This window comes from Adiantum capillus-veneris, chromosome 21 (assembly GCF_014529385.1).
Source record: "Adiantum capillus-veneris isolate H3 chromosome 21, ASM1452938v2, whole genome shotgun sequence".
NCBI classification, from domain to species: domain Eukaryota; kingdom Viridiplantae; phylum Streptophyta; class Polypodiopsida; order Polypodiales; family Pteridaceae; genus Adiantum; species Adiantum capillus-veneris.
The window spans coordinates 61,980,550-62,008,174 of NC_140951.1; the positions used below are offsets into that span (position 1 = coordinate 61,980,550).

At 44.8% G+C, this 27,625-nt stretch overlaps 1 protein-coding gene across 2 annotated transcripts in view; it reads right to left on the reverse strand.

Moving 5' to 3' along the window:
• Window positions 1-382: 382 nt before the first annotated feature.
• SULA (NAD(P)-binding Rossmann-fold superfamily protein) overlaps window positions 383-27,625 on the reverse strand; it is a 46,740-nt gene continuing 19,497 nt past the window's right edge. The window contains exons 2-13 of one of the 2 annotated variants that reach the window (XM_086493716.1): window positions 6,084-6,152; window positions 5,931-5,997; window positions 5,747-5,806; window positions 4,473-4,591; window positions 4,261-4,305; window positions 3,220-3,298; window positions 3,067-3,128; window positions 2,867-2,969; window positions 2,007-2,067; window positions 1,538-1,608; window positions 1,288-1,427; window positions 383-829 (exon numbers count right to left, since the gene is read on the reverse strand). In XM_086493716.1, the coding sequence (XP_086349842.1) occupies window positions 725-829; window positions 1,288-1,427; window positions 1,538-1,608; window positions 2,007-2,067; window positions 2,867-2,969; window positions 3,067-3,128; window positions 3,220-3,298; window positions 4,261-4,305; window positions 4,473-4,591; window positions 5,747-5,806; window positions 5,931-5,997; window positions 6,084-6,152 (981 nt within the window). In that variant the 3' untranslated portion in view covers window positions 383-724. Of the gene's footprint in view, window positions 830-1,287; window positions 1,428-1,537; window positions 1,609-2,006; window positions 2,068-2,866; window positions 2,970-3,066; window positions 3,129-3,219; window positions 3,299-4,260; window positions 4,306-4,472; window positions 4,592-5,746; window positions 5,807-5,930; window positions 6,059-6,083; window positions 6,153-27,625 lie in introns of both variants that reach the window. The other variant, XM_086493717.1, reaches the window with a different exon arrangement.

A 27,625-nucleotide genomic window follows, 5' to 3' on the forward strand; every position in this document is an offset into this window, starting at 1 on the left:
TGTGCTTTGATATTATCTCTTGAGAAAGGTACATACATCAGCCCTCATGTGCATAGACCAAAGGTTTTCTCCCTTTGGTGATCAATCAAGGTGCTAAGATCCTAGTCTAGGCTCTACAACAAAACCATCTTTCTCTTTGCTCTCACAAACTGGTTAAAGCCAAACTTGCAATCACTTGCTTTTGCGATTCCTCCTCCACATACAAAAGGTGAATTTGTTTCTAATGCAACTAAAGGCATGCAGCAACAAATGAACTCCACCAAGGACAAAAGCAAGACAAACAATTGATAGGGCTCCTCAAATGTGGAACCCTCTTCAAACTCTGGTTATCAAGGTGAGACATCCAATTTTCAAAATAAGGATGGTGAAGGATCCCCAAAAAGGCCACTTAAACAGCATACACTATTTCCATTAAGAAAATTCAGTCAAACGAGGTCAAAATTGTAACAATTTTCTTTGGTGTCTTTGACCACAGACTCTTATAGGACTGTCTTGTTACTTGTTGCCATTTCTGAAGAGAGTAATCGGATAAGGACCTTTGTGTTGCTCCCCCCCCAAAAAAAAGACAGTCAAAGGTTGCATAGAAATGACCTGGAAAGACAAAAGCAAGGGCATGCAAAATGTAAGTTTGTACATGAAATGGAAATTCAGGACCTTGTCTACGAGTTTGTGAAGGAATGGCAAGGCAAGGAACTCTGATCTGAAAGCCAATCTATCACTGCTCCTATGAGGACACAATGGCTTGCAATGCATCTCTTATGTATCGGTACTTGAACTTGAAGCCCAGTTCCAAGGCTCTCTTGGGAACGACTCTCTGACCATTCAACACCTGTAGAAGCACAAACATTGACGAGTTAAGCTTTTGGTGGTTTTGTTGTTTGGCGCTTGGGTGGGGGTGGGGGGGGGGGGATGGGATAGATTTACCATGGAAACGTTTATACAACCTAGAATATGTTTTCTCCCATAATTTTTGGTTAATGTTTGCTAGTTATTTCACTCAATCTTAGTCAAAAAACTGGGAAAAATAATAATTGGAAAAATAAGAGAACTAGCATAGAACATTATGAGCAAATTACTCATGATAATTCTAATTTACAAAACCAGATTTAATAGTAAAGACCAATATTATCTTATTATACATTTGTGTATGTGTGTGTGTGTGTGGACAATTTCAGTATTTGATTTATATGGTTTTTTTGGAGGGCTTTTGGGTGTGTGGGGGGGAGGGGTGTTGATCATCAACAGAGCGCCAAAACTTAATCACAACATGAGAGCATGAGAGCTTACCATCTCTGCACCCTCACCCAATACAGCTTTCAGCATGAACCCTGGGACGGGCAGCCATGACGGTCGTCCCAATGCAGCCCCAAGCTGATCACACATTTCTGAGAATCGTACAGGGTTGGGGGCAGTCCCATTGATGACACCTAGAACCACCCCAAACATCACAACCAAAGGTCTACTTTTTGCCAAAAATATAATTCAAGAACATTCAGCAAAGAGAGTTAAAAGTCATGCGCTACGTTACAAAGGATACCTTTATAAGAAGCATTTGTAAGGGATTCCATGATCAGATTGACCAAATCATCTCGATGAACCCAAGAGAACCTGTAAAAAAGAGTGAGCCATATAAGTTGCAATGGATTTATGTCATGATAGGCGTCTCATGGTGAGCTCTCTACCAGGGAGCTCTGTACACAGGAGCACTCACAAAGAACTTGTCCAGTCCCACATATAGAGTCTGGTCTTGGCCTGTTCAGACATGGCTGGCCATTGGCCGAGCATGACCAGACCTGCGGTGTGCCGGGCTACACACCCATGTGGCTGTCCTAGGCCTGTTTACATCCCCTGTGGCCATCTGGCCTGGATTGGACTCCATGCCCATGCCCAAGCTCTATGCATCCACCACGTGCTCTACACACTCTATTTGCATATGCCATGTGTGCTCTGTGGTCCCTCAACTACAGGTGACATGACAGATAGTGATGTTTGGAGCAGTTTCGTACCATTGCTTTCCAGAACCAATTGGTCCACCAGCAAACAATCTGAACAACGGGATCATTTGAGCTGCAAAACGAACAAGAGGACCGTAAATAATCCAAGCACAGCTAAGATCTCTAGCAATCACAGAAGAGCAATTACAAATGGTTTTCTCACCTACTTTCAAGAGCAAATCTTAAACACGTCCAACAATATTGACAAAGGGGAAGTTCATTTACTGAACAATGCAAATGCAACTAAAAAACAATGTATATATCTAGATGAATCCAGGATAAGCCCAGATTCACCCTTAAAGGAACGTGCAAGGTATAGGGTGGTCACCCACAAGACAATATAACCATCGGCTCCATCATGCATAGTATTGACTAAATACCACGACATCCCCACTAACGTCGTCAGTGCCCAATAGTAGGTGTAGAACTAGGTTCTAACATATGCTCACAAACACAACACACTATACACACACACACATACACACGAGCATACATCAACACATAGACACGAAAATGCACAATGGTCTACATAAGAGGATAAGAAAGTGCACTACTCAATCTCCCTTCTTTATAAACATAAGAAAACAAATGTCGACTCTCTCTCGCATGGCCTACATACACATAAGACAATGCTTAGTTAATGCCCCTCTTACAAGAAAAAGAAGAAAGAAGGTTTGTTATCATTAGCTTGCCCTGCAGCACTAATGGACAAGCTTTATCCAGCCATTGATCCAAAGAATTCCATGATTCACTGAGGTCTCATGTAGGCCAAAAAATGAATATCATATTTCCATTGGGAAAGCGCCACAGCCACCTAAGGAAAATAACAGGGTGACATGGTTTATAATAAAACTTAAACCAGGATGTTTTACCTAGAGCTCCACCATCATTTTCGAGAACTATTCCAATCCTAATGAGTACCAGTCGCACATCTGCATCCACGTTCTTTGCCGTCGATTCCCACTCTCTGCAGACCTGCATGCAACTACACAATCCTTGTCATACCAGAACCATGGCAGAAAATTTAAATAATAACTGAGGCATAGAATAGAAGTATCTCCATAGTGCTTACCTGGGACAGGAAATCAGCTCCCGAAGAACTGAATTCATCGAAAGTCTGTGTTTCACTGGTCCCTGATCACAAATTACAATGAAATAATTTTTTTATCAACCAGATATGAACATGTCTCAGTTGAAAGAGAACGGTCAAGTTTTGGGATTGTACCATAAAAACCTACAGCTGTAGAACTGACTAGCACTGTAGGCCTCAGCTCTTTGGGTGCAGCATTGATGGCGTCCACTACCTGAAATCAAAGAGAAAATTTTAGGAGTTCACATTTTTGACCTACGTAAGCCTTAATAAAACAATGGAATTCTTGGGAGCAATTGTGGACCATTGGGTAAAGCTTGTGGATTAGAGCCACATGGCAAGCAAATGATGGCAAACCTTTTCTTCCTTTTTCTTGTAAGAGGGGCATTAACTAAGCAAGCGGTGCCATCATTTCCAGAACAGGGCACGGCACTCAGAACAGGGACCCAGAAAGTGGGCAGGAACAGTGGCCGAGACAGTGCACACTGCCATGGTGATTTTCACCTTGTTTTTCTTTTCATCATCCAAGACACCAACAAAATGAAATTAATGCACTTAGCAAGCTCTTCTAATTGTAAGGTGTGAGCTTTGTCCTATGTTGGTGTGTATCTTCTCTATCCTATTGGGATGCATATGTGGCACAAAGCCATGTGGTAGCATGTGGAAAAGGTACTCAAGGGTGTGGGTAACTAAGGGGGTCATTACTAGAGGGTGGGGACTCACCTAGACTTAGTTAATGGACCTCTAAAGTGGCGTGAAAGGTCACCCACGTGTTTGCAACTTGTATGGGCTGACTTGGAAGCCCTGTATGATGCCATCAGTGATGCCAGATGAGATGCCTAAGCCAGCTCTATATAATGAGCACTTTGTACACACTTTCAGTTAAAAAATCAATCAATCTAGTTTTGCCTACACTCTATCTCCATTGCGTACTCTATTGTGTATTTAACATTGTCATTGGCATGCATTAACACCATGAATGCTTCTGTCACCTTGATCCTGCACTATTTGTAATCCTCTCTGATTCTATTTTTAAAATCGTGGCGCCAAGAAAATGTACCAGGTAAGCTACTATGAAAGAAGCAGCAGATCACAAGGACACGGGACCCATTTGATACTCTATAAGAATGTGATTAATTTTTTCCCAGGGCACAACCCAATGAGAAGTAGCATTACCTTCGAAGTAGCAAGTACTCTGCTCCTCATAATTTCAGCCTTCACCTGATCATGGAGAAACAGAAACATACATTGTACATGATCTCAAGAGGAGTATTACGTCAGTGCATGGATTGAAACACAAAATCCAAGTTCTCCCTAGATTTAAAAACCTTCTACCAAAATGTCAAATTGTAGAGATTAATGTAACTCAGCAGAAAATAAGTCCTCACTTCTGATGACCAGCGAGTACTGATAGGTGTTCCAGCCAAATTGACAACTGCTGTCGAACCCTGAATCAGCTTGGCCCATTGGGGTTCTTCTGCTATTTCAATTCCTGGATAAGCGCTTGCTGCAAAATTGGCAAAAACTACTCAGTAAATTAAACATCAAGAAAAGAGCAAAAGAATATGTACATCAAGGATGGAAAACTTTACAAATCACAAATGTTTGGATAAGGGTTTGATTGTCGATCAGTTAGGAACACTTTTTACAACCTACGTACATTTTTTAAGTAAATAAATGAATACAGAAGAACACAGAGTCACAATCACAAAAAAATTATCAAGAAGCTGGAGTTCCTCCAGTAACCACTAACAATAAGGCACACACACCTTGACACTACAGATACACAACAAAAGTCCACAATAGCAAGGCACATGCATCTAAAACGAAAGGGCGTACGCATAATAAGATAGAAATTTGAAATTGGTTTTTCAGTCAACTCCTCACTTCATGTCATGGCTAGGACCTTCCAACAGAGACTCCAGGAAAACAAAGATTTCTTAAAAGAATAAATGTGTGGATCATTGCAGGTTGGCTTCAGACGGTGTTTTCTATAAACAATAAGCACCTTTACCAACTCTTTTACAAAATCCTGTAAACCTTCCCCATAATTCAAGCTTCTGCTCCAGTTTCTCAAGGATCTACTTATGAGGCCAAAAACGGTTATAAAGGTTCCTTAAGATGAGATTGTGAAAGGAAACAGTGAAATTGGAGCATGACTATCTCAGCCCAGACAGGCCCCATTTTGAGTTAGCCCTCCATTTCTAAAGAGCTGATAGGAGGCTATATCTGTCCAAGGTTCAACCAATAATCCTTGAAGGGAAAATACTCCCCCATAGTGCTGACATAGTTTGTGTAACGTTATGGAAAAGAACCCACACCTTGCCAAAAAAAGCCTTGAGTACAGCCATTCTGTATGTACTGCATGCACAAGCAATGATGGAAGATTCATAGTTAATGCTAGTGTTTAGACATATCACTTGCAGAATAACATAAGCAACCTTATATGTGAGCATAGGTTTCAAATCAAGACTACAACTGCCACAATATTGCAATACCAAGTTGTCCCCGCAAAACTTCACTAGACCTTTCTTGATAGAGAAAACAGAGGCGTTTCAACATAAAACAACCCCAAGTTTATAAACATAAATGTCATGGAAATGCTCGCTTGCAAACATATCGTCATGGCCAAATTATTCAGATATTGAAGTTACCTGCTTACCAGGAAAGGTCTTGCCTGCATTTGATGCGGAGCGTGTAAGAACCCTTACTTTATGGCCCTCTGTAAGCAAATAAAAAGCGAACTTATTCACAATATGTAGGCATTTCTATCTATTTGAACCAAGTTCTCCAAGTTGAAGCAGCTAAGAAAAGTCAAGTTCTTCCAACCACATATACAGGCAGACCTGACAGTAGCCTCTGCACTAGAGTTTTGCCAATAAAACCAGTAGCTCCTGTGATAGATACTATCATCTGCCAGAATTGACTAGAATTCAGTGCCAGTCAAAAAAATATAGGGGCATTCCTTGAAAACCTGCGAAGAAAAATTTTCTTCAAACCTTGTCCTTTGTATTCTCAACGGCTTGAACAACAATGCGAAATCCCTTGAAAGGCTGCAGTGTTACATTCTGGAAACATGCATTCAAGTGTGATGTACGCCAATTAATAGCGAAACAAAGTAAATAACTTCATGTTTCAAGATGTAACCGTGTGCTGAAATAGATATTAAACACAGTAATGAGTCGAACCGCTTGCAGAGCATGATCTTGCAAAACCAAGACAAGCCTCGGAATATGCGAATCCCTTGTGAACTTTGAAACTTGAGGTGCTCCTAGATCCAGTCAGATAAGACAACCAGAATGCTCCTTTGGTGGTATCATGCAAACTATAAATTCTAAGCAATACTCACACCAATGCTTTGAATTAGTCTTCCTTCCTCAAACGTTAGATGTCAAATTCTCATTGGTTTTCTGTGCCATGCGGGACATGTTGTTGATACTTCAAAGCAAAGGCAAGTCTAGGGTAGCATAGGGGATCTTCATCAGAAACCCCTGTGAGCCTATTCACAGGTCCTACATGACCAAAAGGATCCATTATATAGAAACCCACCATGTATAACCTTTTTTTCATAAATGTTGTTATATTTTTGTGGGCATCCAGCATCGTTACCATGTGAGTACTGGAAGGGGGGCAATCTGTCCATGCTGAAACCATGTACCTGAAACCATGATGACATCTCCCCATACCAGCATGTCGTATCTCCCGTGGTGGTTCAATGAAGGCCCCCATATCTGAACTCCATATAGCAATGCTGAAGCCACCAGAGTGTCAAAAAGCCAAAGCTTCGTTCGAGGGTCCTTAAACTAAATCTGTAAACACATCCTCTCGAATCCACTTAATGTTGCATATGCTCTGGTCAGTCTAGTGTCTGCTCCTCTCCTCAATGAAAATGCCGGTCCACTAAAGACCACCCCAAGGTAGTTGTAAGCATTTGTATACTCCACTGTCTCATGGCCGTATGTGAATGCGGGTGCTGATCTCCCGGTCCACTGTGGGGTGGCCATAACCTTGGTTTTACCAAGATTGACAAACAAACTGTAACAGACTTGGACACTCCAAGTCGAGATTCAACCGCGACACCACAAGAAAATACTTCAAAACAGTTCACAGTTCACAATTGATTCGACACTGGCCCGACGGAGTTCCGTGCCTAGAGATATTGGCCCCAAAGACTGGCGCCCCTTTCGGTATTTCTTCTTGTATTAATCTGTTGCAAAAGTACAAGTGAGTGGGAGGCCCTCACTCACACTCTGCGTCCAGATGCTCTGAGAAGTGGGAGGCCTGCCCACTTATTTAAAGGGTTTACAAGGGATGCCAAAAGCAGAGCCCCAAAAGCTAAAAATCAAAAGCCTTGCCAAATAAAGCAAAAGCTCTCTATCTCTCACATGCTCTCTCTCTCTCTCTCTCTCTCTCTCTCTCACCAGATGGAATGCAGAGGCAGTTAGATGCATTACATAAATTCGCGGAGGACAGCGGACTGTTGGTAAATTTGGGTAAAACCAAAGTTATGGTGTAAAACACAACGCAGTCGGTTAGGAGCTCGGCACCTACATTTGCATATGGCCAGGATACAGTAGAGTACACAGATGCATACACATACCTTGGTGTGGTATTTACAGGACCGAAGTTTACTCTTAAGAAAGCAGCGGATGCTAGATTGTCCAGAGCCTCTGCGGCCTTGGGAGGGTTGGAGAGGATGTGTTCACAAGTGCAGTTTCAGGAACCACGAACAAAACTTTGGCTCTTTGATACTCTGGTTTCGGCTATGCTTTATGGGGTCCACATTTGGGGACCATCTGTGGATCAGGATAATTGGAAGTCAAAGGAGAGACCTTTGGTATCTATGATTTCCCGAATGATTAGAGCCAAGACCTCCGTACCACACACGATTACCCGAGCGGAACTAGCTGCCCCTCCGATAGAAATTGAAGCTCTCACCAGATCAATGTCCTTTATGCATGGTTTATGGGATACAAATAATTGCCGATATACTAGATTGGCCCTCGAATCCTCTCGACAATTAGCAATGAAAGGAGATACATCATGCTGGTATGCGCAACTGTCCTCGTGGTTTCAGAGACACGGGTTCAATATGGAAAGATTACCCCCCTTCCAATACTCTCTTGAGGCTCCATCACTGGCAATCATACGAACGGAGATTAATAAAATCATCCGCCAGGATCTTATACAGTTGGACACTAAGAGGACATGGGTAGACCCTACACAAGAATTGGGCAGGAAGATGGCCGACTACAAAGAAAACTTCCTACAGCTATCGGAAGATGGTTTTGTGATTCGCCCGAGCTACATGGATACCCGCCTGTCTCATGGTTTGAGATGTGCTATTGGTCAGATTCGTACATCCTCACACCAGCTGGAGATTGAATTTGGCAGATTTAGGGGAATCCCACCTGAGAGCAGAATTTGCAAGTTATGCGGAATGGAGCCGGAGACAGAATTATACTACATATGCCATTGCACCGTATACTATGAGATACGTGGGCGTTTCCATTGCCTATTCAAAGAAGGCTTTGGACCTCTAGATAGAGTCATGCAATACCAAGATCAAAGGTGCTTAGGCATGTACCTACTGGAACTACATCGGCACAGGGATAATCTAATGAGAAGACAAAGAGCACTACAGCCTCAGAGGCAGATCACAGATTTCTTCGGATCGAGAGATGCAGGAATGGAAGGAGAAGCAAGAGGCCAGCAGTGAGCACAAAGGAGTACCCACATTCATACCAAAGGCACCCTCATGGACAGGGCGATTGAGCTTAGGAAATCGAGACGACCACGACCGAGATGCAGAAGTACACTTCACCGGAGGAGACTACAACAAAGGATTAGAAGCATTCTAGCCAGACACCCAGAATGCTCCTAAGAAGTTTATCTAATACTTTGTATTTAGTTTTTTCGCATTTATTTTTACACTTTCACACTTTTCAGACATTGTAACAGATTCACCACTTTTGTATCAGTTTGGTCTCATAGGTCACTTTGGCCTTTTTGAAGACGTTAATATAACATTTCATTTCATTTCATTTCTCTCCTCTTTTGCGTAGCCAAAATAAAGCAAAGCCACCGAAAAGCTGCCAGTTTTTCCGTACATAAAATATGCCACGTCAGCAGTTGGGAAACCCGTGATATGCGCTGCAATTTCCGGGACTGTCCGTACAGACCTGCCACGTCAATAAAACAGCGCAATTTTCTCGGTGCTGCATTTTTTCAGCCAGGCTGTATTCCATGCTAGGAGAGGATGTGTGTGTGTACTGGGCAGCCACATCACCAGTTTGTGACATACCCCCCTCTTGAAAGCATTGTAATCGCCCTCGATTACGCCTGCAAAACAGACAGAAGCCATAAACTATCTTAGCAGACAGTACTGTTAGTACTGACGCACTAGGAACACACATCTAGCACATGTACCAATCGACAGTCACATCACACGACATCACAGGACATCACATGACAAATCACATTCAACATTCATTCGGATCTCAAACCATAATTTATCGACAATGCAATTAGCAATCACATCTAGATCCACTCAGGACCTCATAGATGCCCGATTGACTAATCCCTATTGCAACCATGTCTATCGAGATCATTCAGACCAAAATGCTGCAATCATTTCGTCTATCAGTTCCTGCACTTAAACAAGTCGAGAACAAATCAGTTTCATATTATCCGGAATTCCATTTCATAAAGTTATACAGCAGCATACTGCCAGCTCTCAGTATCCCTAAAGCTCAAAGAGACATCAGTGACTCTAGTATTCAAAAAAAAACCCAGGCATCTGTTGACAAAGGAGCGGAGTAACTCCCCTCTTGTGCAAACCCACTGCACCAGATATCCGGCCAAGCTGAATTCGGGGTTCCATTTGGAATAGACTACGATAAACCAAAAGCTTCAAGGTAAAGTTTCACGATTTGAGGAGTATCTGCTAGGTCCTCCTCCTCCATCCACTTCGCATCCAATGCAGGATAGTTCTTGAATTTAAGCAAGAACCACCTTCTGACTTTACCTTATTTTTTCTGTCCTTATGTGCCAATATTTGTTCAGGAACAAGGATCTCCTCGTTTTCTTCCACTTCGGGTTTGCTTATCAAGCTCCCCATCTTTGGGCAGATCACCTTTAAAAGGTTTCAAGAGACTCACATGAAATGCATTGTGAATCCTCCAAGTGTCAAGCAATTTCAGTCGAAAGGAGACATCATTCATCTTTTCGGAGATCTGGAAAGGTCCGTAGTATCGCATACTAAGCTTTGGAAAAAGCCTCTCCTTTCCCTTCTTCTTTCTCAAGCGTGTCTTCTCAAAACGTAAGAGCAACCAATCATTCTCCTTCAATTCAAATCACAACGATGGCGGTCTACTGCCTTTCTCTGTCTTTCTTGGGATTTCTGCAAAGCCTCGCGGACCTTGGGAAAAGCCGTGTCCGAGTCGCATGTGTACTCATCAGCTTCAAAAATGTTATCTTTCGTGCTTAGGAAGGGTGGAACCTTCGCAGCTCCTTCAATAATCTCAAATGGCGTCTTCCCCGTCGAAGAGTGTATCATGTTATTGTAGGCAAATTCCACCAAAGGTGGATACTTTTCCCATTGAGTCTTCTGATCCGAGATGTAAGACTTCAATAAATCTAAAACCATCGAATTAGCAATCTCGGATTGCCCGTCAGTCTACGGGTGGAAAGATGACAACAACTGCAACCGCGTACCAATGTTCTCCCAAATTGCCTTCCAAAACAAACTCGTGAATCTCGGGTCCCTGTCCGAGACAATCGTCTCGGGCATGCCATGTAATATGAAGATCTGAGCCACAAACAGTCTCGCTAAGTGATCCAGCTTGACTGTTTTCTTCACTAGAATGAAATGAGTCTGCTTGCTAAATCTGTCAATAACACTCCAAATACCATCGTGACCACTCGGTGTTCTCAGGAGATCAAAAATGAAATCCATTGCAATACTTTCCAATGGGCGGGTGGGTATGGGCAAAGGCTGTAACAATCCTTGTGCTTTATGCCTATCAAACTTGACCTTCTGGCATACCAAGCAACTACGCACAAACTCATCCACATCCTTCTTGAGTCTCGGCCAAAAGAAGTGTCTCTCTACCCCTTTCAAGGTGGTAGCAATGCCGTGGTAACCCGTAAAAGGTAGACAATGGCATTCGGTCATAACCTTTTCCCTCAACGGCTGTGTAACGCACAACATGGTTTTCATCAAGTAGCCATCCCGAATAGAATATTCCACTACTATCTCCCATCCCATATCCGTGCGAAAATGTCTGCAAAATCTGTATCTGTGGCATACTGATCAACCATATCCTCGAAGCTCCTATGATGTATCGCGGAAATAGCCAGAACCAACGGCTTCCAAGAAAAGCATCCGCCACCAAATTCTTATGTCCCTGCATATGGACAATCTGGAAGTGAAACTGTGACAAGATTTTTGCCCACCGCATCTGCTTTTCCGAAAGCTGCTTCTGTGACAAGAAGTAGCGTAAACTCTGATGGTCTGTAAAAACAAGAAAATCCGCTCCGAGTAGGTAATGCCGCCACTCATTAAGAGCATGGATAACCGCCAAAAGCTCTCTCTCATAAAAATGTGCTGTCAATTCCAGCCTTGAGAACAATCGGCTCTCGTAAGCAATGACATGGCCTTCTTGCATTACGACCGCACCCAGACTACGACCACAAGCATCACAATATACTTCAAATGACTTCTGCAAGTCCGGCAAAGTCAAAACTGGTCCCATATTCAATTTCTCTTTCAATGTCTGAAAGGCAGTCACCTCTGTGGGTCCCCACGAGAAAGGGACTCTTTTCTGTGTCAAGATATGCAAAGGGGAAGCAGCCTCTGCAAACTGTCTAATGAACCGCCTGTAGTACAAACACAATCCCAAGAAGCTTCTAACTTCATGGACATTCTTCAAATCGGACCAATCACGGATAGAGTCTATCTTGGCTGGGTCCATCTGCACTCCCACTGCTGAGACAATGTGTCCCAAAAAGTGTATCTCTGGTAGGAAAAATTCACTTTTCTCTGCATTAATCACCAACTTGTGATCTTGTAATGCCTGAAAGACTTGAAGCAAATGTTCTCTATGTGCTGCCTCATCCTTGGAGAAAACAATGATGGCGTCAAAGAAAGTGCCAACAAATAGTCTGTACTCTCGAAAAATCATGTCCATCATCCGGTTCAATGTCGAAGGAGCATTGGTTAGGCCAAAAGGCATCACCAAAGACTCAAATAACCCAAAAGTCGTCCGAAAGGCCGTCTTGTAGACGTCTCCCGGCGCGATTCGGATCTGATGATATCCACTTTTCAAGTCGATCCTACTAAAGCACGAGGATCCCTGAAGTCGATCAAGTATATCATCGATTCTAGGAATCGGAAATCTGTCTTGATAGTGATTTTGTTGAGAGCCCTATAATCGATGCACATCCTCCAAGATCCGTCTTTCTTCAAAACCAATAACACTAGAGAGCTGTACGGCGAAGTACTAGGCTGGACAAGATCCTTTTCCAAGAGGTCTTTCACTTGGTTCATAATTTCTTCGTTCTGGGCTCGGCTCACACGGTAAGGTGGCCGGTTCGGCGGTGTGCTTCCAAGTATCAAATCAATGGTATGATCTTCAGGACGAGCGGGTGGTAACTCGCCTAGCAGGCCCTCTGAGAAGCAATCGGCATGAGTGTGGAGAAAATCTTGGCGTTCTTTATCAAGTTCAGACATATTTGTCCTATCCTCATCGTTCAACTCTTTCAAAAAGATCGAGTAAACAAACAGACCGGATTTCATTAATTTTGAAATGACCGAAGCCGATACAAACAGACTCGCCCTTAAGTTCTACATCGAATACAATGGTTCTGCCCTTCTGTGTGGTCAAAGTCGCTTTCCTCGCACGATAGTCGACCACGGCGTTGTTCTTGTGGTACCAAGGAATTCCCAAGAGGACATCCCAACCTTCCAAATGCATTATGTAGAAGTCCTCATGCCCCAAATACCCCTGACAATGCAACCGAAGTTTGCCAATGACACGTGTAATGGCTACGTCCCTGCCGGGTGCCGCTAGAACTGCCTCTGCAAGTGGTCCCAGCCAATCGGGAGTGATCTCGAGCCGCGCCGCCAATTTCGGTGAAATGAAGGTGGCCTTGGCTCCTCCATCAAAGAAGATCAGGTCTTCTTGGTCTTTCACTTTGCCCCAAGCTCGACAAAGTTCTGTACTCTCGTTCATCGTGCTGGAATCAGTACCCGCGCAATCTGGAACCAATCCTATTTTCATCTTGCCTTTTCTTCCACATTCCTCAGCTGCTCTCGAACTCTCAGGCCTCTCATCGTCCTTGTCGTTCTGTTCTTTCTGGGCCTTTTTAGGGCACTTTGCGGAGATATGCCCAATTTCTCCGCATCCAAAGCACTTTCCATCCTTGATGTAGAGAGCCCTCTCTTGAGAAGTGAGTTTGGGTCGTGCATCCTTTTCTTTCTTTTCTGGGTTGCTCTTCCTCTTTCTACTTTTATTTTTCAAAGTCTGTTCGGCTCTTTGCGTCATGAATTCATCTGTGGGGTAGATCAAACTTCCTGAATGAATGGCAAAACCCCATTTTGCACGACTCATCAACTCCTGAATGGAAGCTGACTTTTGTTCTAAGCAGTGATCTCGGATCTCTGTAGGAAGACCCAAGGTAAACCGCTCAATTTGTTCTTTGAACGAGATCTTCCTAAATAAAGAGGCGCGTAGAAAAGAGCTCCAAAATCTCTCGCAATAAGCGTCCGTTGTATCCTTCTTGGTCATCCGAAGATGGTTTCAAGCAATTCGTATGTCGCATTCATACTCTTGAGTCAACCAAGAAGAAATAAAAGTCTTTTGAATTTCAGCCATTTAACTGGCGCTGTCTTGTTTAATAGAAGCGTAGACCACCAAGTTCGAGCATTCCCCTTAAAGTAAGAGGCAGCCCTCCGAATCTTGGAGTGCTCTGAGTAACACCCTCCTAAGAAAGCTATGTCAAACTGTTGTACGAAAGACAAAGCCTTCGAAGCATCTCTATAACCAGAAAACGTGTCAAATTGAATTGACTGTCCACCTTCCTTAAACTCTCGGATTTTCTTGCTTTTGTCTTCCAGAAAGTCATACTCTTTAGCTTTATAAAAATAATTCTTCTTTGCGTAAAAGCTGTTGTCATCAGAGTCCGAACTATCTGAAGACGAGTCCTCTGTAAAACTGTCAACCACGGGGCAAGATTTAGGCTTCTTTGCCTTTTTCTTTCCCTTTTTGAAGCTTTGCTTTTTGCTTCGCTTTTTGCCTTTTCTCTCTTCTTCGCTCGAGTCAAATGAGCTAGAAGAACTGTCAGAAGAAGAAGAAGAACTGGGTACTCCTTCAAATCGAACACGCTTCTTCTGCTTTCTTGCCGATTCAAATGTAGACTGATGACCCAAATAACCCGGGAAGTTGGCGCCTTTCTTCGACTTTTTGTCATGCTTTTTAGCTTTGTTCTGCGCGTCAAAAAGCTGAGCAATTCGTGCATCAACCACCTCTTCTAATTCTTGCTCGGTGTACATCCTGGGAGTAGGTTGTCTCTTGAGAGCCGGTTTGAGGGGTGGTTCTGTGATCTGCCACCATTGTGAGTGCACCTCATCGAAAGAGTTCTGGCTCATATATTTTGCAAATTTTGGGTCCTTCGCAAAAATTAAGCGTCATCTTTGTTGCATTGCTGATCAATCGTCGACGCTCCATCTCTTCGATCTCCGCCTCAGTAGGCCTAGGCGGGCCGTACTTCTCGCGTGAATCTTTGTTGTGATCTCTTCCCGCATCTCCGGATGCAAAGGAAGCCGACTGATCTCTGTTTGAAGCCATATGTGCCGCGTAAAAAGGATCGGATTTCCCATAGAAGAGAAATCAGTCGTACTCTGATACCACTATAACAGACTTGGACACTCCAAGTCAAGATTCAACCACGACACCACAAGAAAATACTTCACAATTCACAATTGATTCGACACAGGCCCGACGGAATTCCGTGCCTAGAGATATTGGCCCCAAAGACTGGCGCCCTTTCGGTATGTCTTTTTGTATTAATCTGCGGCGGCCTTCACGCTCACACCAAAGTTGCTTTTTCCCACCTCACGTCGATTGGCCGGCCGCTAAGTGTACGGTCTGCTCTCAATGAGTGAAATAGGAACAAGGGAACGCTTGACAAGCCCTTCTTTCTTGGGTTACCTGCCACTCTTCAAGAACACGATTAGGAATCGACACGCCCAAGTGCACTTGGGTTACGTGCGATCGAAACCAGCAAAAACATTTATGTGGTTCTTTCCTTGAGTGATACAGAACACTGCCAAAGAGCTTTGATACCAATGTAAGGTGCATCGGAAGTGAATGTTGATAGTGCTCAAGATGAGTGCTCCAAACTGTACTCAAGGGTTCCTTTAACTTAACGACGGGAGAGCCTTTTGTCATACATAGTTACCCGGAACGGGAACAGGAGGGTCTAGAACGGGACGGGAACGGGGAGGAGGAGGGGGGACGGAACGGGAACAAGGCCAGAACGGTCAACTAAAGTAAGGCTTGAATTACCTCCATTCAGCTTAGTCCCGAATCAACTTCTAAACAACCCCAAACTTGCCCTCAAATTATCCCAAATATGTCCCCCAAACAACCCCAAATCTGCCTGCAAATTCCTACTTTTTGTCCCCAAATGCCAACTTTTGCCCGTTCTGCCGTTTCGCCTCATGTCCCCCCCCCGTTCCGAAGCATCGTTCCAATTCCACCACGTTCTGGAGCGGTGTTCCGTTCCCGACTCCATTTCGAGAACAAGACTCATCTGGAACGCCGTTTTGGAACGTTTGCGTTGCGTTTTGCATGTTCCATGTTACACTGCCTTTCGTTCTTCTTAGAGAGAGAGTGAAAGTGCAATGATCACAAACGAAGTGAATGCTACTGTGAATGAAAGTGCTGAGAATGAGAGAGAGAGAGAGAGAGAGAAGAAGAATACGACACCAGATGGTTCTCAAACCCCCCTCCAAGGGCCCCCCTCTCTACGGCGAGAGAGGTCTATGCAATGGGTCTAGATGCTGTGAACTTGATGACGACGATGTCGACGACGACGACGATGGTGTCGTCGTTAAGTCCGGGATCTGAGACAATGGCAACGAAGGTGTCGTCATCAAGATAGGGATTGCGATGACGATGACGATGTTGACGATGACGATGGTGTCGACGATGATGGTGTTGACGACAACGGCGTCAATGGCTGAAAACTGAAAACGCTAGATGCTCTGCTTAGGGATCTGATGTTGTGACGGTACTGCGGCCTGAATTTGCAACTGCTCGCCGGACTAGGGCTGAAATGCAAAAACGCTGGCTGATCTGGCTGAAATCTGAAAACGCCAGGCTGATGTGCTGAATTCTGAAAATGCTAGGCTGATCTAGGTCTTGACGGGGAAACTGGCGAGGATCTGCGACCGGGTGGGAGCGGGTTCTCGCGAGGCTAAGGGCTGAAAACTGAAAACGCTGGTGTAGTGGCTGAAAATGCTGGGCTGATCTTTGAGAAAACGCTGGGACATGTGGGTGCCTGCTTGCTCTGCTGCGAGTGCCTGCCCTTCTGTGTCCTGCTTCTTCAACTTCTACTAAGTGCCCAATAACATTGGTGTGTACGTTACTTTGCGAGGCATGGTGGACCTGCGACAAAAAAATCAGCGACAAAGTGTTCATGTGAAGGCATTTTGGAGGGAGAGAGCAAGAGAAAGCAATAGAGAGAGATGGTAAGAGTCACTTACAGCGAGTGTGCTCCTATGCGGCACTATAGAAGTAGTGTGCAATGATCCACGATCTCTTTAACGCCCAAAACACTCAATGGCAATAAACTCGAGTCTCTAGTTAAAAACTCAAGGATGCCTAGGCTTATTATATCCAGTAAAAATAACCCCCAAATCATGTGCTATCAACTTCTAGCTGAAAAAGCACGGTCGTTAAAAATGATCGTACGGTAAGCAAGTGGAGAAACCAACGGAGGTTCTAAAGGAAGTCGGCCTACCCTCCTCCACCAAGTGACCTCGACACCAACGTCAATACAGATTAACATTTGTGCGAATCAAATGCTCAGAAAAACGCCAAGGATCCACAATAGGCAAAGTTTCTCAAGAATCACCACTTGGCGAGATCCACTTTGGATGGCAGGCGGCCATTCACTCACCTCTCAAGTCAGCAATGAAACAAAAATCAAACCCAAGTGCAGTCAAGTGAAAATTGTACTCGCAAGATAAGTTTGAGAGTGCAATAGAGTTCCCATAATCCTAGTTTGCCGTTCTGAATCCCCATTCCATGTTTCAAACGTGAGTATCCAAAACAAGGAATGGCATGTCATGCATGTTGCCTTTCCCCATTCTAATTTCCCATTCCGGGTAACTATGCGAGTCATCGGATTGGATCCCATAAGTTAGTGGAAACTTCTTTTGTTGCTTTTGTTGCTGCTTCTCTTAGGGTTTAGGCCCCTCGTCCCGGATCTGCAGGTTGGCTCTGTTCTTCAGTGGCTTGACACGTCAACAGTTTGTGGCAGTCCAGGCTGCCACATCTCGATAATGCATGTAGTCGCCTCTTGGCCCTATCGGAGCTACCTTGTATTCTATCATACCGTCCAATGAGTGTAAATCAACTTCAGCCAAAAATTGTGCACTGTCACTGCGGTAGGCTTTGGTATACCGTCAAAGAACCTCAAGCATTGGGTTTGCCTTACTTGCCAGAGGCCGAGGCTACTAATCATTTCGCACTTGTAGTGTCTCTCCTATGTTCGCCACTAGTCCACCTTGGAGCCTCTAAAATTTTCCTATCAAAACATTTTGCTGACTAACTTGAAATTAATTATCCTCAACTTGGAAATTATATTTAAGCACAACTGGCTACTGCTGGCACGACCCTAGTCTCACCTATCTGCGGACAAGTCAAGAGAGAAGCAGCTCTAATTTTTGTTGACCTTCGAGCCTCTAAAAATTTCTTATCATAACATTTTTCTTGTGAACTGAAAAAAAGAAGTTCCGAGAAAAAGATCCTTCTATTAGTTAATCAAACTGCCCATATGGCTACAACCACCTCTACTAGAGAGGTCTACAACAATCATAAGGGGAGAGACTCCCAATGAAAAAACAGCATATGTACAATGAGGGCTAAATCAGGAGGGAAAAGCCACACATGTGGATGGTAGTGCCATCTGAGCACACCCCGGACCATGGTGAAGAAAGGCCCGGGGCGCTAGAGTCGAAGGAACGCCTCTCTACGCTCCCGCAAGCGGTCGGAGCTGCCCTCAAGTCTCTCGAACTGTCCCCCGAGAGTATGGATCAGCTCCAATCAAAAATCTCGAATAGTCTCTGCTGGTGGCACAAGGCGACCCTCAAAGATGCGGAAGCAACGGGCCCGCCAGATGAACCAGTGTCAAGCCACAGACGATTTCCCAACACACCTCTCTCACTGCACCACTCATGTGGAGTAAGCTCTAAAGCAGGCTGGTGTGTAGGTCGACCCCCCTGTATCACTGTCATCCTGTTGGTCGACGATAGCTCAAACTGTAATGCACGGCCCGTGAGAGTGGACAAGCAGCTGCCCCCAAGTGTACTGCTGTGCTGTGGAAAGAGCTAGCATCAGCCAAAGGACCCGAAGTGTAAGGTGCAGCACAAGTGAATGTTGAACTTTGCTCAAGATGAGTGCTGCGAACTGTGCTCAAGGATTCCTTTTACTTATGGAAGGAAGACCCTTCCGTTCCTTTAGTGAGAGTGCAAATGATCACAAACAAAGTGGGTAAACACTGTGCATGAAAGTACTGAGACTAAGAGATAGAGAGAGAAGAATACGACACCAGACAAGTTGTCAAATCCTCCTCCAAGGACCCCCCTCTCGGTGGGGAAAGAAGTCGATGCTATTGATTGCACAATCTAAAACAAGACACTGATGCAAGTTCTTGTCACAAAGTGATGATGTGGCTACAGACAGCAGAAACCCTAATTTCTGCCAGAAACCCTAAAATTCTTGCAAACCCTAATTTCTACCAAAAAAACCTAATTTCCGAAAATCGCGGAAGCAGAAAAAAAAAATTTAATGAATGACGCAAATCCTAGCTTTTTGCTACGCAAGGATTTTGGAAGAGAGAAAGAGTTGAATTGCTTTATTTTAACTCTCATTGAGAGAGAGAGAGAGAGAGAGAGAGAGAGAGAGAGAGAGAGAGAGAGAGAGAATTTGCTTTTGCTTTTAAGCTTTTGGGGCTCTGCTTTTGGGCATCCCTTGTAACCATTAAATTGGTGGTGAGGCCCTCACTTCTCAGAGCATCTGGACGCAGAGTCTAAGAGTGAAACCCGAGCCATTCTCTTGTACTTTGAACTGATTAATACAAAAAGAAATACCGAAAGGGGCGCCAGTCTTTGGGGCCAACATCTCTAGGCACGGAACTCCGCCGAGCCAGTGCAAATCTATTGTGATATGTGAATTGTTTTGAAGTGGTTATTTGGTGTTGTCGCAATTGATTCTTGACTTGGGAGTGTCCAAGTCTGTTATAGTGGTATCAGAGCACGGCCGATTTCTATTCTACGGAAATCCGATCCCCAATTTATTTTTTCCGCAGCACCTATGGCTTCACGCAAGGATCAGTCGACTCCCTCAGCATCTGGAGATGCAGGCAGGGATCACAACGAAGATTCCGACAGAGAGTATGGCCCGCCTCGGCCTACTCAGACGGAGCAAAGAGAGATGAAGCGTCATCAATTGATCGGCGATGCAACAAAGATGATGCTCAGTTTTGCGAAGGATCCGAAATTGGCAAAATATATGAGCGAGACTACTTTTCAGGAAGTGCATGCGCAGTGGGGCAGAAAACCACTACACCACCCCTGAAACCCGCTCTCAAGAAACCTTCTGATCACAAACAGTATTCAGAGAAGGAATTACAAGAGGTGATTGATGCACGGATTGCTCAGCTTTTTGACGCGCAAACGAAAGCCAAAAAGCACGGCAAAAAGCAGAAGAAAAGCATTGACTTCCCGGGATATTTGGGTCGTCAGTCGACATTTGACAAGGCAAAGAAACAAAAGAAGCGTGTTCGATTTGAAGGAGTACCCGGTTCTTCTTCTTCTTCTTCTTCTTCTTCTTCAGATAGTTCTTCTAGCTCTTCAGATTCGAGCGAAGAAGACAGAAAAGGTAAAAGCGAAGCAAGAAACAAAGCTTCGGAAAGGGCAAGAAAAAGGCAAAAGAAGACTAAATCTCACCCAGAGACTGACAGTTCTACTGAGGACTTGCCTACAGACAGCTCAGATTCGGACGACGGAAACTTTTATGCGAACAAGAAGAATTTTTACAAAGCCAACCAGTATGACTTTCTCGAAGATAAAAGCAAGAAAGTGCGAGAGTTTAAGGAAGGTGGCCACTCGATTAAGTTTGATACTTTTTCAAGATACTCAGATGCTTCCAAGGCTTTGTCTTTTATACAGCAGTTTGACATCGCTTTCATGGGAGGACGCTATTCAGAGCACTCCAAGATTCGGAGAGTTGTCTCTTATTTTAAGGGGAATGCTCGTACTTGGTGGTCCACGCTTCTTTTAAACAAGACTGCGCCAGTTAAATGGCTGAAATTTAAGAAGCTTTTTATTTCTTCTTGGTTGACGCAAGAATATGAACGAGATGTACGAGCTGCTTGGAACCATCTCCCGATGACCAAGAAAGATACAATCAATGCTTATTGTGAAAGATTCTGGAGCTCTTTTCTATCCGCCTCTTCATTCAAGAAGATCTCGTTCAGAGAGAAGATTGAGCGGTTTACCTTGGGTCTACCTACAGAGATCCGAGATCACTGCTTGGAACAGAAGTCAGCTTCCATTCAGGAGTTGATGAGTCATGTGAAGCGGGGCTTTGCCATTCACTCTGGCAGTCTAACCTACCCCACAGATGAGGGCATGACACAACGAGCCTAACAGACTTCTGGGAATGAAAGTAGAAAGAAAAAGGGCAATCCAGAGAAAAAGGATGCACGACCCAAGCTTACTCCTGAGGAGAGAGCTCGCTTCATCAGAGAGGCGAAGTGCTTTGGATGCGGGGAACAGGGACATATCTCCGGGAAGTGCCCTAAAAAGGCACAGAAAGAACAGAATGATAAAGACGATGACAAGCCTGAGAGTTCGAGAGCAGCTGAGGAACGTGGCAGAAAAGGCAGATAGAAAAGCAGAACTGGTACCACATGGCGTGGAACCTGCACCGAATCTAATGAATGAAAGTACAAACTTTGCCGCTTTTGGGGCAAAGTGAAGGATCAGGAAGCTCTTTTGAAGGAGCCAAGGCCAACTTCTTTTCACTTGGAATTGGCGGCTTGATTTGGAATTACGCCTGACAGACTGACGCCACAGGCGGAGGTAGTTAAACTGGCACCCGGATGGGATGTTGCCATTACACCGAGCATTGGCAAACTTCGTTTACAATAACAGGGGTGTTCAAGGCCCGCGAGTGACGTTCTACTCAGGATCCTTGGAACCACAAGAACTACATCGTGGTTGACTACCGGGCCAAGAAAGCGACTTTGATAAATGAAGGGCTCAGAGAATTGTACTTGAACTTCAGTTTCTTTACTCATTCTTTTGGGAGAGAACTAAACGATGATAAAGGTTGAATATGTTTTGACCTGATCAAAAGAACGCCAAGATTTTTCTCCACACTCATGCCGATTGCTTTTTAGAGGGCTTGAAGATCAGACCATTGACCTGATACCTGGAAGCACGTCACCGAACCGGCCACCTTACAGTGTGAGCCGAGTATAGACTCAAAAGATTATGAACCCAGTGAAAGACCTCTTGGAAAAGGGTCTTGTCCAGCATAGTACTTCACCGTATTGCTCTCCACTGTTGTTGGATTTTAAGAAAGACGGATCTTGGAGAATGTGCATTGATTATAGAGCTCTCAACAAAATCACCATCAAGAACAGATTTCTGATGCCTTTTGGCTTAACCAATGATGGACAGGATTTTTCGAGAGTACAAGCTATTTGTTGGCACTTTCTTTGATGATATCATTGTTTTCTCCAAGAATGAGGCAGAACACGGAGATCATCTACTTCAGAGACTTTTTGGGACACTTTGTCTCAGCAGCAGGAGTGCAAGTGGATTCGGCCAAGATAGAGACTATACGTGATTGGCCCGATTTGAAGAATGTGTTCGTATTACAGGCGGTACAGAAAGGAGTCCCTTTCACGTGGGGATCCACAGAGGTGACTGCCTTTCAGACATTGAAAGAGAAATTGACTACAGGACCAGATTTGACTTTGTCGGACTTGCAGAAGTCATTTGAAGTATTTTGTGATGCTTATGGTCGTAGTCTGGCCATGTCTTTGCTTATGAGAGCCGATTGTTCTCTAGGCCGGAGATGACAGCACAGATTTATGAGAAACAGCTTTTGGTGGTTATCCATGCTCTTACTCAGTGGCGGCATTACCTACTCGGAGCGGATTTTACTGTCTTTACAGACCATCAGAGTTTGCGCTACTTCTTGCCACAGAAGCAGCTTTTGGAAAAGCAGATGCGGTGGGCGAACATCTTGTCACAGTTTCACTTCCAGATTCTCCATGTGCAGGGACAGAAGAATGTGGTGGCAAATGCTTTGTCTCAGAAACCGTTGGTTCTGGCTATTTCCGCGATACATCATAGGAGCTTCGAGGATATGGTCGATCAGTATGCCACAGATACAGATTTTGCACATATTTTCACACGGATACGGGATGGGGAGACAGTAGCTGGATACTCCCTTCGGGAAGGCTACTTGTTGAGAAAGACTATGTTGTGCGTTACACAGCTGTTGTGGGAAAAGGTTATGACTGAATGCCACTGTCCACCTTTTACGGGTCACCGCGGCATTGCTACCACCATGAAGGGATAGAGAGATACTTCTTTTGGCCGAGACTCAAAAAGGATGTGGAAGAGTTTGTGCGCAGTATGCCAGAAGGTCAAGTTTGACAGGCATAAGGCACACAAATTGTTACAGCCTTTACCTATACCCACCCGCCCCTAGGAAAATATTGAAATGGATTTCATTTTTGATCTCTCGAGAACACAGAATGATCACGATGATTTTCCGATTACATGGCACGTCTGAGACGATTGTCTCCGACAGAGACCCCAGATTTATGAGTTTGTTTTGGAAGGCAATTTGGGAGAACATTGGCATGCGGTTGCAGTTCTCGTCATCGTTCCACTTGCAAACTGACGGGCAATCTGAGATTGCCAATTCGGTGGTTCTAGATTTATTGAAGTCTTGTATCTCGGATTAGAAGACTCAATGGGAAAAGAACTTACCTTTGGTGGAATTTGCCTACAATAACAAGATACACTCTTCGACGGGGAAGACGCCATTTGAGATTGTTGAAAATGCTGCGAAGGTTCCATCCTTCCTGAGCACGAAAGATTAAATATTTGAAGCGGATGAATATTCGCGAGATTTGGATACGGCTTTTGCCAAGGTTCGCGAGACTTTGCAGAAGTCTCAAGAACGACAAAAAAAGGCAGCGGATCGCCATCGTCGCGACATGGAATTGAAGGAGGATGATTGGGTGCTCTTACGTTTTGAGAAGGCACGCCTACGAAAGAAAAAGGGAAAGGAGAGGCTTTTTCCAAAGCTTAGTATGAGATACTACGGACCTTTCCAGATTACTGAGAATATAAATGATGTCTCCTTCCGATTGAAACTGCCAGATACTTGGAGGATTCACAATGTATTCCATGTGAGTCTCTTGAAACCTTTTAAAGGTGATGTGCCTGATGATGGGGAGCCTGATGAGCAACCCAAAGTGGAAGAAAACGAGGAGATCCTTGTTCCTGAACAGATTTTGGCACATAAAGATACGAAGACTAAAGGTAAAGTCCGAAGGCAGTTCTTGGTTAAGTTCAAGAACTTTCCTGCATTTGATGCGAAGTGGATGGAGGAGGAGGACCTAGCAGATACTCCTCGGATTGTGAAACTTTACCTCGATGTTTTGATTTAGCATAGTCTACTCCAAACGGAACCCAGAAATTCAGCTTAGCCGAAGATCTGGTGCAGTGGGATGCACAAGAGGGGAGTTACTCCGCTCCTTTGTCAACAGATGCCTTGATTTTGATACTAAAGTCACTCATGTCTCTTTGAGCTTTAGGGATACTGAGAGCTGACAGTATTCTGCTGGATGACTTTATGAAATGGAATTCCTGATAAGGATACTGATTTGTTCTTGACTTCTTTTGAGTGCAAGAACTGATAGACGAAATGACTGCAGCATTTTGGTCTGATTGATCTCGAATAGACATGGTTGCAATAGGGGTTAGTCAATCGGACATCGATGAGGTCCCGATTGGACCTAGATGTGATTGCTAGCTACATTGCCGATAAATCATGGTCTAAGATCCGAATGAATGTTGAATGTCATGTGATGTCCTGTGATGTCTGGTGATGTGACTGTCGATTTTGTACATGTGCTAGATGTGTTTCCTAGTACATAGGTACTAACAGTCAATGTCTGCTAAGACGGTTTATGGCTTTTGTCGGTTTTGCAAGCGTAATCGCGGTCGATTACAATGCTTTCAAGAGGGGGGTATGTCACAAAGTGATGACGTGGCTACAAAAACCCTAATTTCTGCCAAAAACCCTAAAATTCCTGAAAACCCTAATTTCTGCCAGAATTCCTAATTTCCGAAAATCGCGGAAGCAAAAAAATAAATAAATAATGAGCGACGCAAATCCTAGCTTTTTGCTACGCAAGGATTTTGGATGAGATAAAGAGTTGAATTGCTTTATTTTAACTCTCATTGAGAGAGAGAGAGAGAGAGAGAGAGAGAGAGAGAGAGAGAGAATTTGCTTTTGCTTTTAAGCTTTTGGGGCTATGCTTTTGGGCATCCCTTGTAACCTTTAAATTGGTGGTGAGGGCCTCACTTCTCAGAGCATCTGGACGTAGAGTCTGAGAGTGAAACCTGAGCCACTCTCTTGTACTTTGAACTGATTAATACAAAAAGAAATACCGAAAGGGGCGCCAGTCTTTGGGGCCAATATCTCTAGGCACGGAACTCCGCCGGGCCAGTGCAAATCTATTGTGATCTGTGAAGTTTTTTGAAGTGGTTATTTGGTGCCGTCGCGATTGATTCTTGACTTGGAGTGTCCAAGTCTGTTACAGTTCTTGACGCTACGATGCAATGAGGTTCTAAGTCGGTGACGAGGGCGGCGACGACGAGGTCGACGGCTGGCTGAAAACGCTGGTTTCAAGGGCTGAAGACGCTGGTGTGCATGGCTGAAAACGCTGGTTCCATCTGCTGAACAAACGCTGGTTTTGTCGGCTGGAAACACTGGGCAGCAGGGCTGAAAAACGCAATTTCAGTAGACAGAAAAACGCAATTACAGTAGGCTGAAAAACGCAATTTCAGCAACTACAAAACGCTGGCTGAATATTGCTACTTGCTGGCGCTTGTAGAAGGATTCAAAAACGCTAGGCTTGATCTTTGGTCTATTGGCTGGAAAACGCTAGGTTGGCCTGCCGGAGAGTCTTGCTGAGAAGGTGCTCTGTTGGACGCCAGGTCCTGCTGCCTCTTTTGCCAGAAAGTGCTAGCGCTAGGTTTCTTATATACATGCTTGTCAAAATTGCCCTACCCAGTTTCCCAACAAAAGTCACTTAATAATAATAAGTGAAAAATGGCTAAAATAGGGAAAATAGATTCTGTGCACTGTAAAATGCTCCTGATGGATTCTGATGGTAATCTGATGATCATGCTGTGTGCAACCAGAGGATATGCATCCACTCTAAGTGCCTGGACATGCACGGTCTGCGAACAGACTCACAAAAGTGCCTGAACGCTTCCTAAGCTAGGCTGACTGAACCCTTGTCATGAAGTAGCTTGTCCACGTACACATAGGGTTAGATGTGCACCTAACACGAAGCCAAACCTGTTGTGCCATAGAGCAGAGTCCCATAAACAGTGACACTGGGTCACAAGCTGCACATGCTGTCGAAAGGCCATGTACTAGCCAACTCCCCATTGTTGTAGCTCTATGTGCAACCAGCCACTGGAACAACGTGACTCGCCGCGGTTGTCTGGCGTCCCACAACCTCGCCGAAAAAGCTGACAAGAACTCAGCTGTGAGACCCTCCTCCTGCCAATGAGGTGCTACAGCAAGGCGAGCCTCTCTCTGTGCTACCAGACCTGACGTCCCAATCGAACAGTGTACTAAAAGAAAGGGACCCCTGAATGGTCGGCTGAGGAGAAAGGGTCCCTCCAAAACCACTCTCCAGGATCACACTACACTCGTACCAGTGGACAGCTCTCCCAAGCCCAAAGCCTCCAATGGCGTGTCTTAAGAGCTGTTGGGTCAAGATCGATGACACAAGTCCTCCCGCAGATGCCCACTTCTCGGATTCTCTGAAAACAACACTCTGCAACCTGTGGAGCCTCTACTCAGACTCTGTGTGGTCGACCCTCGCCCTGTATCTCGAAAAACATGGAGGGTACAATCTTTGAGCAAGCTCGAACTGCGATAAGGACCTCCAGACGCGTGAGGGCTTCCATCCATCTAGGAGCTGCTGCCTCTAGAGGTGTGAGCCACTCAACGGGTATTGCCTCTGTGATGTCCTGACACATGCTCTCCACCCCCCTCATGCCCTGCAGCCGGATGCTCTGTAGCTCCTCTGGCAAACCTGAGAACTGAAGTCAGTCACCTAGAGTGCGTGCTAGACTCTCTGTCGTGGAACCCCAAGAAACATGAGGCCTACTACCAACCAAGTGGCCTCTCTGAGTGCTGACCATGGGGTTCCAAACAAGGGGCTGTCTCAAGTGCTCCTCAGTGCAGGTGGGCTGGTGCTGCTCCAGGCCTCTCCGCAGCTGCTCCCAAGAGCGAAGTAGGCTCACAGAAAAAAAATCCTCCAGTCTCCTGCTCAGATCAACTCTGCGCATCTCTGTAAAGATCCATCTGATAGAAGGTCTCCAAGGGCCTCCTACTTGAGGCACTCGAGCTTGAAGCCGCTGAAGCAAAAAATCCTTCCAGGGCTCTGTCAAAGGTGGCAACGGAAGATGCAATGAGGAAAAGACCTGGCTCGTGATCCGGTGGGTACCTCGACTCCAATCTAGAACACCTGCAATGCCAAACACATGAACAAGGCACACCTGTGGAGAAGAGAGATCACATAGGTAGAACGAGACAGGACATCTGAGAATGAGAGAGAGAGAGAGCTAGCTGGGAAAGGCTCTCCATGCTGATAACAATCTGCTCATACAAGTGACCAAGGGTGGTCCGGCATAGGACTGACATGCCAATGGAGAGACCCGAGGACACACACAACTGCGATTGCTACTGACACTGCCAATTGCTCCTGCACACGAGACCACTGACACAGCCATAGCATGGGCTGGGCTCTCCACCACTGATCCATCTCCTGACAAAGGGAAGAACTCAGATGCCCACGGGATGGGCTTCCCTGAGATGATCACAAGGAGAAGAGGATCTTCTGCCCATGTTTGTCCTAGCAAGGAATCGCCACCAAAAGGCGACTGCCATCTTCTGTAAACATCTCCTGGGAT